Genomic DNA, 13,799 nt, shown 5'->3' with positions numbered 1-13,799 from the left:
GGGAGGCTTAAAACCAGCCAAGGGAGAAGCCCAAACAAAAGGGGGGGGACAAAATCCTAAGGGATACAACCCCTCAAGGGGGAGGGGGGATAATAGAAGCTGGGAGGTTCCAGGAATCAATGATATGCCTGTTTTTGGGGGAGCCTGAGACAATGCGGAGAGGCAAGGTTGCAATCTTGGAGGAGACCTCGAATGAGATGGCTTTCCAAATCCCGTTGAAAGTGCGGGAGTTGGACGTCCATCTGCGGAGGTTTCTCTCCATCCAAAGGTGATTGATGGTGGCACAGAAGGCGAGTTTGCCGATAACATCACAAATGGAGGGGCCATGGAATGTCATATCAATCCAAATCCACTCTCTTTTGAGAGGGAAGACTCTTCTAGGAGCGGGCCAACAGCGAGAAAGCACTTTTTTTCCAGATGGTGGAGGAGAAAGGGCAAGAGAAGAACAGATGATCAATATCTTCTGTTCCTCTCCAACAGAGACAACAAGAGGGGGGGACATTAATGTAACGTCGGATGAGAAAAGACTGCGTAGCAAGGCAGTTGGAGAGGGCCAGCTAGACTGTGAAGCTGTGGCGGGGGATATGGCCTTTGATCCAGACGACTAGATGGGCCTTAGTCCTAACGAAGTTCTAGGTGGAGGAGAAACTAAACAGCTTGGTGTGAGAGGGGTTCCAGAGAATGGAATCCTCCCTATCTCTGTGCCTAGAGGGGAAGGCAGGGAGAGAGGACCAAATGCTGTTCAGATAGGGAAGGGTGGGGAGCACACCTCTCATTAAGAAGGATGGAGGAGAGAGAAGATAATATGTCCAACCTCGAGGAGTAAATAGTTCTTGGACGAAGCAGATGGAGCAGGATCCCGGAGGGATGCCAAGGATCCAGCCAGAGGGAGGTGGAGGCTCCATTCCCAATGGAATAGTAAATGGCCTCCTGTGCCAGCGGTCTGAGACTAAGAATGCCTCGCCAAACCCAAGAAGAGCCATGGCCCGGGTTAGTAGTCCAAATGGAGTTGGACTTCAAGAGGTAGGAGTAGACCCAAGAGACCCAAATGTTATTTTGCTTGGAGACAATTCTCTAGAGAAGCTTGAGGATGCCTGCCTCATTCATGTCTTTGATTCTCCTAAGGCCGAGGCCTCCTTCGGATTTAAGAAGGCAGACAGTGCTCCATCTACATGGACGAAGGAACCTAGATGTATCCGATCCTTTCCACAGAAAAGAACTAATGAGAGACTCAATGGCTTTGATAGTGGGGGAAGGGAGGACAAATATCCCCGACCAATAGAGGTACATAGATTGGAGCACAGATCTGGAGAGCTCAAGGCGACCTGCATAGGATAGGATCTTGCTTTTCCAAAGCTGGAGTCTCTTGCACAGGAGGTCAAGGATTGGGGTGCAGTGATGGCTCGAGAGCCTTGCAGGGATGAGAGGAAGGCCCAGGTATTTGACTGGGAGGGAGCCCAGAGAAAAGCCCATAATATCAAGAAGCGAGCAATAAGGGCCTCGGAGATACCGGAGGTGAAAATCCGAGATTTGAGGAGATTGATGCGGAGACCCAAGTGGCATTCGAAGAGTTGAAGGGAATCCATGATAGAGGAAATGGAAATGTGGTCGGCTTTCGAGAAGATCATAAGGTCATCCACAAAAGCAAGATGGGTGAGGGATAGAGGCTTGCATTTGGGGATAGGAAATATGAGGTGGAGATCCGTGGAAGATTGAATAAATCTATAGAGAACTTCAAGACCGAGACAGAAAAGGAAAGGAGGGGGCAGCCTTGGCGAATACCAACTGAGGAATGGAAGAAGCCCGCCGGACTGCCATTGACAAGAACGGAGAAGCGAGGGGTGGAGATGCAAGCGAAGATCCATCTGAAAAAATTTGGAAGGACATTTGGAGAAGGATGTCATAAAGGAAGTCCCAACAGATGGAATCGACGACCTTATGAATATCAATTTTGAGGAGGGCAACAAGGCCATGAGATTTACGCTCAAAACCGCGGACAATTTCATGGCATAAGATGATGTTATCGGCGATGCTCCTCCCAGAGATGAAAGCTGATTGATTTTGACTGATGAGGTTGCCAATGACCATTTGGATGCGAAGAGAGAGGACTTTTGCAATGAACTTGTATAACAAATTGCACAGGGAGATAGGTCTGAAGTCCTGCAAAGAGGAGGCACCCTCGGTCTTGGGGATGAGACAAAGAAAGGTGTGATTTACACCACTGATTTGGCTGGGATTGAGAAAGAAGCTTCTGATAGCCCGGATAAGATCATCCTTGATGATGTCCCAACAAGGGGTAAAGAAGACCATGCTAAACCCATCAAGCCCCGGGGCTTTGTTAGCCTTATGGGAAAGGACAGCAGAGGATATTTCATCATCAGAGGGAATGGATTAAAGGTCGGGGATGAGGTGGTCAGGAATGAATTTATTGATTAGCGAGGGATGGGAGGGAGGGGGGTGGGGCTGGCCAGGAGGGTTAAGGAGCTCGAAGAAGTAATGAGAGGCCTCAGATTTTATCTCATCCGGAGAACTAAGCATCACACTGTTTCTAGAAGAGAGGAGAGAAATGGTGTTAGCATTCATTCGAGCCTTAACAGAACGATAGAAGAACCTTACAAAGTTCTCTTTAAATAGGTTAGGCACAACCTTACAAATTAGAAACAAAACTAAAAAAGGAAACTAACATAAAATAGAATTAATGACTTTTAATAACTAACTACTAACTTGTAGTCTAAGAAACTAACATAAGACAATAAAGGACTACTGTAGAAGACTAAATCTGACTTTGGGAGTCATGTCTCATTGAACATTTACCCTTTCCTCCCCAAAGAAAACATAAGCAACAGAAGCAAAACGAAGAAACCTAAACCGCTTTGGAGCAGCCTGGCTATGAGGTTCGGCTTCTCCCCCCCCCCCCAACCCTCTCCTCCTCTCTCCCTCTCCCTTCGCCTTATCTCCCTCTCTCTTCTCTTCTCTTCTCTTCTCCCTCCCTCCACCTTTCTTCTTCCTCTGCATCTCCCCTTTTCCTCTTCCTTTTCTTCTTCTCTCTCCCTCTCCCTTCTTTCCCTTCTTCTTCTCTCTCCCTCTCCCTTCTTTCTCCTCCACTCCCTTTCTCTTCTTCTTCTCCATCTATTCCTAGAGTTAGCCATCTTGATCAGTGTTGAGACCACTGCAACCACTCGGCTCAGTAGCCTTCCCGCCAATCACCCTCCCTGTTTGGTCAGTAGATGGTTTGGTGTTGGGCCCTTCTGGGCTAGCTGCTTTTCGGTCACCATCCTGCCAAGCCTACTGCCCTTCTGGACATCTCTCTTACCAGGCCTGCTGTCCTGCTAGTCGCCAACCCTCTTGGCTGTCTGCCCTTCCGAATGCCAAGCTCGTTTGGTCTATTCAGCCGGTTCTGCCTCTCCGTTGGCCACTTGCTAGACTTGCTTCCCTTCTGGATGTCAAGCCAACTATCCCATTAGTCGTCAACCACTCAAGGTTGTCTGCCCTTCCGAATGCCAAGCTCGTTTAGTCTGTCCGCTTGCTCGCCGCGTTCGCCTCCATCCACGTTGTCTGCCAGCCCCACTGGGCTTGCCAGCCACCGGTAGCCTGCCTTTAGGTCTGTTAGTCGTTGGATCTTTGTCTCGACCGGTAACAGCCAACGTCTCTTCAACACCAGCTCGCCAAGCTAGCACCCCTCCGCCTTGGTCATTGCCCTCCATCCACTCCGCCATTGCCCTCCGAAAGGCTGGCACCCCTCCACCTTGGTGACCCCCTCCGCTAGGCTAGTTGCGGTGCTACCAACTTGGCTATGGCCCTTTGCAAAGCTAGAGGTCCTCCAACGTGGCTGCCTCTTTACCGATATTGCTCCTTCATGTTGGCGGCTAGGAACTGTTGTGTTGAGACTTGAGATTAGATTTAGGGTTTGTGGTTCTCTTCCCGGTTTCGAATGGTTTGCCCTTCTCTTCTATTTGGGCATCCAGGCCGGGTTGTATAAGTTTTTTTAGCCATGTGGACCCTGGCTTGTGCACTTTATAGGCTTTTGTTACCCTTATTGGGGTTGTAACTTGCCCTTTGAGGCATCTCCCTTCTTTTAAAGCATTAACTATTCACCCAAAAAAAATCTAACTTTGGCTACTTGTTAACGCAAAAGGAAACAGACCAAATTACCGTTCATGGGTACTATTCACGTGAACAGTAATTTCTTGTTATGGGTTGGCTTGATGGGCCAACATTGCGGCTGGCTGATCTGGTTTGATGGAACCAGGCAACCAGCAGCCCCCTTCTTTTGCAGGCTCGATCTACATCACATCAATTTGGAGCACAAAGCTGCCACTGATTGCAGCTAGATACTGTGGTTATTTTGCTGCTAATATTCCAGTGTATAACCAAAAATCCTTCAAGATAACTAAGACATACCTGTGACCCTGAATAGTATTTGAAAAATTCTTGCACACATTCAGAAGCAGAGTTTTTGCTTTCTTGCCACAGTGTTCCGTTGCCATCGAAAAGTTCTACATATAGTTGTTTCACTTCAAACTCAATCTGCAATATGCAAATATTTTGGAATCAGAAAACAAGATCCACACTTACAGGATACTAGCAAATACATTTGCATCACTAGATTAATAAGTGGACAAAATTTGCAGGGAAAGGTCATCACCTGTGATGTCTTCAAGAAGAAAAATACTATGCTCTCTTCATCCATCTCATGAGCAGTTCCTGCAGAAGTAACTATGTCCCTTAATTTTTTGTCACTACTCTGCAAGTTAACAAAATTCAAATTAACAAATTGAAATGGGGAACCCATCTTCAAACAACCATCAGGCAAAAAAATCAAGAAGCTAGAGGTTATTCAACATCTCACAGAATCAGTGTATGGGCATGACTGAAGCAGCCCACAACATAACTTCTAAATAACTTCTAAGCCAATACAATATCTGATGAAATGCCCCAAAGTTTGGAACCTCAGGGTATATATTTTCTTTTATGTTTTCTTTTAGCCCCTTTCAATATTTATTTTTGGCTTTAATTAATAAGTAAAGTGTTAGCCTAGTGGTTGTAACTTGAGTTGGTGAGAGGTTAGATGTTCAGATCTTATGTGTCTTAAGAAGTAAGGGTGATGCCAATTTAATATCTATTTGGGCCTAATTTAGTAGAAATAAGCTCTAGGATGGGTTATACATGTCTCGGGCCTTTACTTTCATGTGTTTCCTTTGTAATGGGCCACTTTTATGGGCTAGGAATACGGGATTAGTCAAGAGCCTTATTTCTTTACTTTACTTATTATAAAGTGTTTTAGTTGGACTATATTAGGAATCTTTAAGTCTAGTCCTGTTTTGCTTGTGTTACAAACCCAAGATCTGTAACCAGTAACTTGAGAGAGTAAGAGAAGAGAGAAAGAGATTGAGAGAGAAGAAGAGAAGAGAGACTGCAAGAGGGGAGCAGCCAAGTGTGTTTCCCAGTCCCCCCTACCATCAATATTTATCAACACCCAAAGTAGTACAATCAAACTAGGAAACTATGTCCTTGTGCCACAAGCAAGATAAAATAGGAAATCTATCCTAATTAGTAAGTAGAGATCTATCCTAACTTGGGAAAGAAATAAACTAAAGCAAGAAAGTAAAACTCATCCACGATAGGGACACTCACCATATCGTGGTACATATCTTAACACTCCCCCTCAAGCTGGAGTATACATATATCAAAAGAAAACTTCCAGTTTGGACCAACAAGAATAGAAAATTAAACATAACACCGGTCTTGAGTAGTAGTGGTAGACACTAGAGAGCACAGAGAGAACTCCAATCATCCACATCATAAAGTCAGTAGCATCAAAGGCGCTTCCCAAGGAAGGCAAGTAGTAGATAGGAAGTAGCAACAACAAGTTGCGGGGGTAAGCATATATCGACATCAAGTTGTCAGGGACCAAGAAGCAACATCAAGTTGCCGAGTATTAAGTAGCAGCATCAGGTGCCGGGGTAAGCAAGTACATCATCAAGTGCTGAGGTACAGGTAGCAACATCAAGGTGCCAAGGTAAGCAAGTAGCAGCATTAGGTGCCGAGGTAAACAAGTAAAAGCATCGGGTGCCGAGGTAAGCAAGTAGCAGCATTAAGTGCCGAAGTAAGCAAGTAGCAGAATCAGGTGCTTCAAGCAACAGAGGCCAGCGGAGATAGTAGAGGCATGCGATGAGAACTTCCACACCACAAATCCAATCAAGCCAATATTATGGATCCAGAACCGCAACTGGTAACTCTATGAAGTCCAGGCAATAGCCCAATGAAACAGCCCTTGAATCACCCAAAATTGCTACTGGCGGTAGAACAAAAAAACAGAACTGAAACCCAGTTAGAGTTTCCAGTTCAGACAATGGTTGGGTCTCAGATTTGGAAAACTGGGTCCCCATAGGGTATTAACCCAACCCACAAAATCTGAGGACGAAAGAAAGGGGGGATTGAAGAACCATATTGATAGCAGCAATCACAGCAGAAAATCAATTCTGGAAGGTAGGCAAGCAGCAATCAGAACAACATCAAGTAGAAATCGATTGGAAGAAGTAGATAATCCTAACAGCAAATATATCCAGCAACGTACAACTCAGATTTGTGATCAGCCAAACAGTCCGCAGGAGAGAAGGCATGAGAGCAGCAAGTCGACATCAATATTCCAGCAACTAATAATAAAATCACAGCAGTAGATGGGACGCTTCGAACAGAAAACGTTAGCAGAAATCAGCAACCATGGGGATCAGTAGCAGTAGCATTGACAGCAGATAGGTTATTTATACAAATAATCTTCATGGAAACCCTAGTTCTTTTTTTCTTATAAGAACTAGGGTTTCATACTTTCATCAGATGCAAGACCTTGGAACGACTCTCAAAACTGCTACTGGTTGCAGCTCTGATACCATGTTACAAACCCAAGATCTGTAACCAGTAACTTGAGAGTAAGAGAAGAGAGAAAGAGATTGAGAGAGAAGAAGAAGGGAGACTGCAAGAGGGGAGCAGCCAAGTGTGTTTCCCAGTTCCCCCTACCATCAATATTTATTAACACCCAAAGTAGTACAATCAAACTAGGAAACTAAGTCCTTGTGCCACAAGCAAGATAAAATAGGAAGTCTATCCTAATTAGTAAGTAGAGATCTATCCTAACTAGGGAAAGAAATAAACTAAAGCAAGGAAGTAAAACTCATCCACGATAGGGACACTCCCCATATCGTGGTACATATCTCAACAGCTTGGTTATTGCAGTTTCTTCCTATTGGTTAAGGATTGGGTTAGGCCTTTCCTTTTCAGTCTCCAAGTCTATTCTTGAGTCTTCTACAAAAGTTTGTAAGGGGGTCAAGCATTGTACATGAATTTTATTGGTAAAAATTTATGTTGTTGCTGTTCCTCTTCATGTGTGAAGACTTCCATGTGTTTGATCAAGTTGACAAAACCAATGTTTGATCTGATTGATTGATCCTTTTTTTCTTTAGGTGAATAAGAAGTTCATTACCAAGGGAGAATGAAAACAAGGGGGGAAATCTACAGCCCCGAAGGGATAGAGAAAAAAAAACCATCAAAAGATGCTACATCCCCGAAGGGCTAGGGGAGGAAGGAATCAAAATAGAGGAAGGTAAACCCCAGGAAGAAACAATAAGATTGTTCCTAGGGGAGCTTACAATAGGGAGGGGAGGGATGAGGGATTCCAAATCTTATCGAAAGACCAAGAGTTTGAGGTCCATCTATGAAGATTGCGCTCCATCCAAATATGGTTAACTGTGGCTCCAAAAGCTAACTTCCCGGCAGTGTCACAGATGGACTTCCCAGCATAGGTCATGTCAATCCAAATCCATTCTCTAGAGAGAGAGGGAAGGGGGTTCTTCTGGATGGCCACCAGAAGGATAAGACTCTTCTCCAGATGCAGGAGGAAAAGGGATAGTCAAAAAAGAGATGGTCGATATCATCAGAGCCATTCCAATAAAGGCAGCAAGGGAGACAGGGATGTGACGATGAATAAGGAAGGATTGAGTGGGCAGACAATTGGAGAGGGCTCTCCATACAGTAAAACTATGACGAGGGATGTGGAATCTAAACCAGATTATTTTGTGCCAAGGAGAAATAGTTTAAAAATCAAATTCCAAAAGGATAAAAAGTCAACCCCCCGGTCCAAGAACAAAAACTGGATTTTTAGTTGTAGGGCGATTTTCAACTTTCGAATGCTAAGGTTTTTCTTGATTCTGAAAATTTTATAAATTTTATCATAGTAGAACATTGCTAAAAACCAAAAGTCCGATAAAATAATCTTTTGTTTTGATGTCAATAAAATTATTTCCATTCATGCGATTTAACAGCATTCGCACACTTTAAAATAAGTTTGATCGGAACATAACTCTGTCATAACAACTCAGATTTAAATAATCTTAGACATGTTGGAAAGCTAGTTTTGTGTTACACCTAATACAAAAAGTCTCATCTAAAAATAAAATCATTTGTCCAAAAAAAAAATTATAGAAGAAGAGCATTTCTCTAAATGTCAATAAGCCATATTAATTATTTTATGACTTGATGTGAGTCTGACTATGTTAATTTTTATGACTTGATGTTTCTTAATGTTGATTGGCATTTTTATGTCATAAGGTATATATTATAACATACAAAATAACTTTATAAAATAGGGGAACTAAAAAATAACATATGGGCGATTTGATCGCCATGGTAACGCCATAGCAGGCGATTCACCACCAAATCGATTAGCCACCCCTCAATTGCCTTGAGTCGCCATGACGCCATGACGCCGTGACAACTATGGGTTGGACAAACAGAGAGATGGGGCTATGGTAAGAAATAGAGGGGGAGTCCAAGGTGGCATGAGAAGAAGGGAAGCTGATAAGCCAAGCCTCATTGACAAGGACCCTATCAAGCTTGCAAGCAATTCTATCGGAGCCAGATCTTTTGTTGTGCTAGGAGAATTTAGGGCTAGACCACCTTAAATCATCCAAGTAGGTGTCTTCTAAGCAAGAATTGAAGGCATCACAGAGATGGGATCAATGGGGTTGCCTCCAATCTTTTCATGGCTAAAGCGGGTGACAATGAAATAACCCCCAACCCCACGGAGAGGAGTTTACTTGAGAGGCAATGAGATGGAGATTATCTCAAAGTTGGGATCTGTCAAGGGCACGTTTGAGACTGTAAATGACAGAGAAGACAAGGTTACCGCTGCAAGGGTCAGAGATGAGAGGTGAATGAGTTGGGAAGAGGAGACATGAGTGATATGGATTTTGGAGGGGTTCCAAAGGACCCAGATGCGACCATTAGGACAGGAGGAATAGTTAGAGAGGAAGGACCAGGAGGGGGCAATAAAAGAGGCAATATGAGAGGCATTCGGCATAGATACTCTGGTTTCAAGGAGGCAGCATAGGATAGAACAAGCGTCTCTAAGCGGGAGCGAATTTCGGTATGCTTAGCCAAAGCGTTGAGACCTCGGACATTCCACACCGTCCAATAATTCATTGAGAAGGAGAGGGGCGAAATAGCTTTGGATAGGCAGGGAGAGGAGGATTTGCTATGATGGCAATGACAGTACTCCTTGAGGGGGGGACCTGAGGGTTGGAGTTGGGGGAGGGAAGCAAAGAGTGGGCAAAGAAGCAAAGCAGGAGAAGGGGACATCAGTGGGAGGATTGGTGGAAGGGTCATGAACCAAGTGGGTAAGGGGAGAGGGCTTGGTGGTAGAGGGCAAAGGTTTAGCATCAGAATTCTTTTTATTAGAGGTTTTGGGGAGAGGGATCCTTCTAGAAGAGGAAGACCTGACATTATGTTGCTTCTTGGAAGAGGTCTTAGCTGAACAGCGCTTAGTCATAGCAGTCTTGCCAAGGCCCTACCGGTATGGAAAAGCCACAGGGGAAGCTAGGGAAGACATGGAAGGGCCCTGCTGTATAAGGATCACAGCAGGGAAAGGTGACAACTGAGGAGTTAGAGCTGATGAAGACGTGGCAATGTCCTGATGGCAGGAGAGGGCATCAGGAGAAGCATAGAGGGTGCAGTCGTGGTGTGGCCCTACAGGATGGTGGTCATCGCAAGGGCAGGCAGGAGCAGAGCAGTTAATGATGTAGCAGGCAAGAGAAGGCTCCAATGGACGGGAGAATCAGCAAGGGAAGGTCACGGCTGAGGAGACCGAGTTGATGAAGACATGGTAGGGTCTTGATGGCAAAAGATAGCATCAGGAGAAGCCATAGTTGATGCAAACGTGGCATGGACCTGCTGGATGAGGCTCGCAGCAGGGGAAGGACAAGTTAGTAAGAATGGCAAGGTCCTGTTGGATGAGACTCACAACAGGGAGTGACGTTGGAGAAGACGTGGCAAAGCCCTGTCAGAGAGAGCTCACGACAGGGGAGAGCAGAGGAGCTAGAAGAACAGGGGCCTCAGAGAAAAGGGAGGAGGCCAAGTGTAGATTCGTCGCAGAAAGCAAAGCGGACAAAAGAGGGGGAGTGGCCAAAACTGGAGAGGCAGAGGCTCCCATTGGTAAAGGTGGGACAGAAGAGGACCGAAGGGAGGTGGGGGAGAGTCTTTAAGGAGCAGGCGAGGGCAAACAAGTAGAGGGGTAGAGGGGTGATTCGAGGAGTTGGGCGGGTGTTCAGTAGGATGGGTAGAGCCAAGGCGGGTCAAGTTAGGGTGGATGGAGGCGGCCAAGATAAGGTGAGGCTGGTGTATGGGCTTAGGGCAAGCAGTGCACAAGGAGTGGGCCCCAAGAGATGGGTAGGGCCTGAAGGCCTCGGAAGGATAGGCTGCCTCAAAGAATGGTAGTATGGGAGAGAGATGAGGCAGCAGGACAAGGGGTGGTGACGTGGAAGGCAGTAACTTGAGAGGGAGAAAAGGAAGTGTTGTTGATGATAAAAGCATCGGGAGAGGGAGCCACCAAGAGAGAAGTCGTGTTCACAGAGGTGGAAAGGACGGATGGAGCAAGGGAGACAGAGGAAGTTCGAGTAGTGTCAGCTGATAGAGAACAATAGGAGCCATCGGTGTCGGGGGAGACGGCGAAGGGCAAAGAAGCGATTGTGACTCAAGGGTAAGGCAACATAGACCAGAGGTCCCAAATGGTGATGCGAGGGAGGGTGCAAAAACGATTTCTGAGGGCGAGAGCTTTTACTGGTGTGGAATCATCGGGACCAGCTCCGAGGCCAGACAAGCTAGTAGGGAGGTTGGAGTTGTTGAGCACCGAAAGGAGGTTGGAACTGTCGAGCACCAAAGGGGGGACCAGCGATTGGGAGTCCAAGGTCAGTCCATCCTTTCGTCAACTTCAGGGGGGCTTCAACTTAACAAAATCTTTGGACTGGTGATCAAAAACCCGGCAAGCCAGGCAATGAGGGGGATCCAGTTGTGGCTGATCTTTTGATGGAAGGAATGGCCTTCACCGTCTATGATAATCACAAAGGAGGGAGGAGTGGCCTCAGCAGACATTTCGATGCAGATTCCAGCAAAGGCAAGATGTTGCTCCTTCATATTTCTGGAAGCTAAGAAAAGTGGAGTTCCGATGATAGATCCTATAATTCTCAAGCTTTTTTCACCCCAAGAATGTAGAGGAAGATTGGGGAGAGCAACATAAAAAGGATGGATTGATAATCCAGCTTGTGCAGGCTCATAAATTGGTTCCATTGCCTTGGAAAATCTGCTTTTCCCAACTTGCCATGGTCTGCCCCCAAGAGCTCTGATAATACATTGTTCATTTGAGAAGTTGAAAAGAAAAATACCATTTTCCAAAATGTGGGTGTCCATCGAGTCATGAAAGTGCCATTGATTGCAAAGGGAGCGTTTGATAATGGGGTAGGGAGGTCTGCTACCAATGAAAAGGCCAACAAGGTGGTATCTCCATTTGGAGATTTTAGAGTCCAGGGAGCTAGCAAGGCAGGGTCCGATCTGTTTGCCACCAAGGGTAGAACAGGGAATGGAGTGAAGGGCGAGACGATTGGTTGAGGAGGGCTTTAGGACAGAGTAGGGGTGTCTACCGGTCGAGCCTAGCTGGGCTCGACCACATAGAAATCTTGCAACGTGAACACCCGTTTAAGTAAACGGGGCCTAGCTTGGGGGGCATAGTACAGTTTATAATCAGGTCGGTAAGTGTTAGGCTTTAATCAGGCTACCTTAAACGGGCCTTAACTAGACTACAGACCTATTTAAGTCTAAACAGTCTCTAAACGTGCTTACCCCAAAATTATTTTCTTAAATGGGTTGAAGGCCAAGAAATGTTCCATTTGAACATTAAATCACTATATAAGTCATTACAAAATTTAGTGAATTAGAAAATTGACATTACCCCCGAAGTCAACATCTTACGTAAGAACTATGGCACCAGATTTCCCATTAGAAAATTGACATTACTAAATTCCTCAGGAAATATTGATTGAAAATTCTCAGTTTCTAACAAGATTTCCCATGAATTAAAATTGTGAAACTTCTAGGTGGGTTATAATTATTATATATCGACGTGGATTTTCTTTCTTACTTGGAAAAGCAAGTACAACACAAGGAAGGCCCTTGCAAAACAGGAATTTTATGTGGTATTAATGTAGAACTAATTCCCAGTTAGATGGCTAAGAATTAATTCCAGAACAGGATCACAGGTGCTGCCAGTTAATAGATTGAACAAATGAGATGTCGCAGATCTTGGATTTGTCTTCTCAGATCTTGCAATGGCAACAGGTGTGTCGCTTGATTGATAGTAGAGAAAATAAAATAGAGAGAAAGAAATAAACAAAAAATAGAGGAGGGGGGAAGGGGGATAGGTTGGGTCAAGTATCTCACTCTTCCCTAGGGCATCTCACCCAAGTTGTCTCTCATAGCACTGCATCTCACAGTTTTCCAACACAAAGCTTTCTTCTTCTTTTTTTCATTCAATCGTGGGCTATAAATCAACCTTCTTCCTTTATTTGTAAACTTTAAATTGATTACAAAATTGGGTCCTTCCTTGCATGGAAAGGAAAGAAATCCCCTAACAACTAGATATTATCCTATTTGGAAACTAATAACAAATCAAATCAAATCTCTCCCTTTTACAAAAATAGAAACCCAATAAATTAGAATTCCTACTTTCTAAAATTAGTAACTAGCTAGATAATATCTTCCTAACTATTAGAAGAAAATATGAAAATGGAAACTACATCAATCTAAGACTTCCTAAAATCTTTCAGCCTAATTCCATGCGAGCTGGCCATGGGGCCCACGAATCAAGAGCGAACCTTCATCAAGTCTTCTCCACATCACAGCTGGCTGTGGGACCCATATTAGTTACTGTTCACGTGGGTACTTTTCACGTGAACAATAACTTGTGAACAGTAAAAAAAATTCTGAAGTTGATTCTTAGGCTGTGTTTCGTGTCAAAAACGGAAATTTCAGTTTCTGTCAAAATGCCTTTTTTTATTTTTTTTAACGAAACTGGAACGACAGAACTACCTTTTGTCGTTCCGTCAATTCTCGTTTCTAGCATTTTTTTTCATTTTTAATTCTAAAAAAAAAAACCGAAACACATCATAAATGCACCAAATGCTTTATTCTGTTTTTCGTTCCCATAGAACGAAGAAACTTCAGAAACATTTTTCTGAAACGTTACCAAACACAGTCTTAGCCTTCTTCTTCTCAAGTCTAATCTGCATCAACTCGCCCCATCTTAAGAAAACTCAACCTCGAGTTTTGTATAGTTTAATCTTGGTGCGGTGCACATCCAGTTGCAACCCAAAACAATACTCCGACAACTCACAGGTTTTTGGAACAAAGTCTTGGAGTTGTGGCTCTCTCTCTCCGAAAATTTCGGCGGCATAATGAACTCGACGTGATCAAGTTTA

The 13,799-nt window shown here is 44.5% G+C and overlaps 1 protein-coding gene across 9 annotated transcripts in view; it reads right to left on the bottom strand.

The window, feature by feature from the left end:
- The window catches only part of LOC122062707 (WASH complex subunit 5-like), a 176,154-nt gene that overhangs the window by 145,293 nt on the left and 17,062 nt on the right, over nt 1-13,799 (bottom strand). For all 9 annotated transcript variants that reach the window (XR_006135067.1, XR_006135066.1, XR_006135065.1 and 6 more), the window contains exons 5-6: nt 4,646-4,744; nt 4,402-4,527 (exon numbers count right to left, since the gene is read on the bottom strand). Coding sequence is in view for 6 of the 9 variants with exons in the window: in XM_042626352.1 (XP_042482286.1) it covers nt 4,402-4,527; nt 4,646-4,744 (225 nt within the window). In the remaining 3 variants the exon portion in view is untranslated. The remainder of the gene's footprint in view (nt 1-4,401; nt 4,528-4,645; nt 4,745-13,799) is intronic.

Source organism: Macadamia integrifolia, unplaced genomic scaffold (genome assembly GCF_013358625.1).
Source record: "Macadamia integrifolia cultivar HAES 741 unplaced genomic scaffold, SCU_Mint_v3 scaffold1091, whole genome shotgun sequence".
Classification (NCBI taxonomy): domain Eukaryota; kingdom Viridiplantae; phylum Streptophyta; class Magnoliopsida; order Proteales; family Proteaceae; genus Macadamia; species Macadamia integrifolia.
This window is presented reverse-complemented; position numbering and strand designations above follow the sequence as displayed.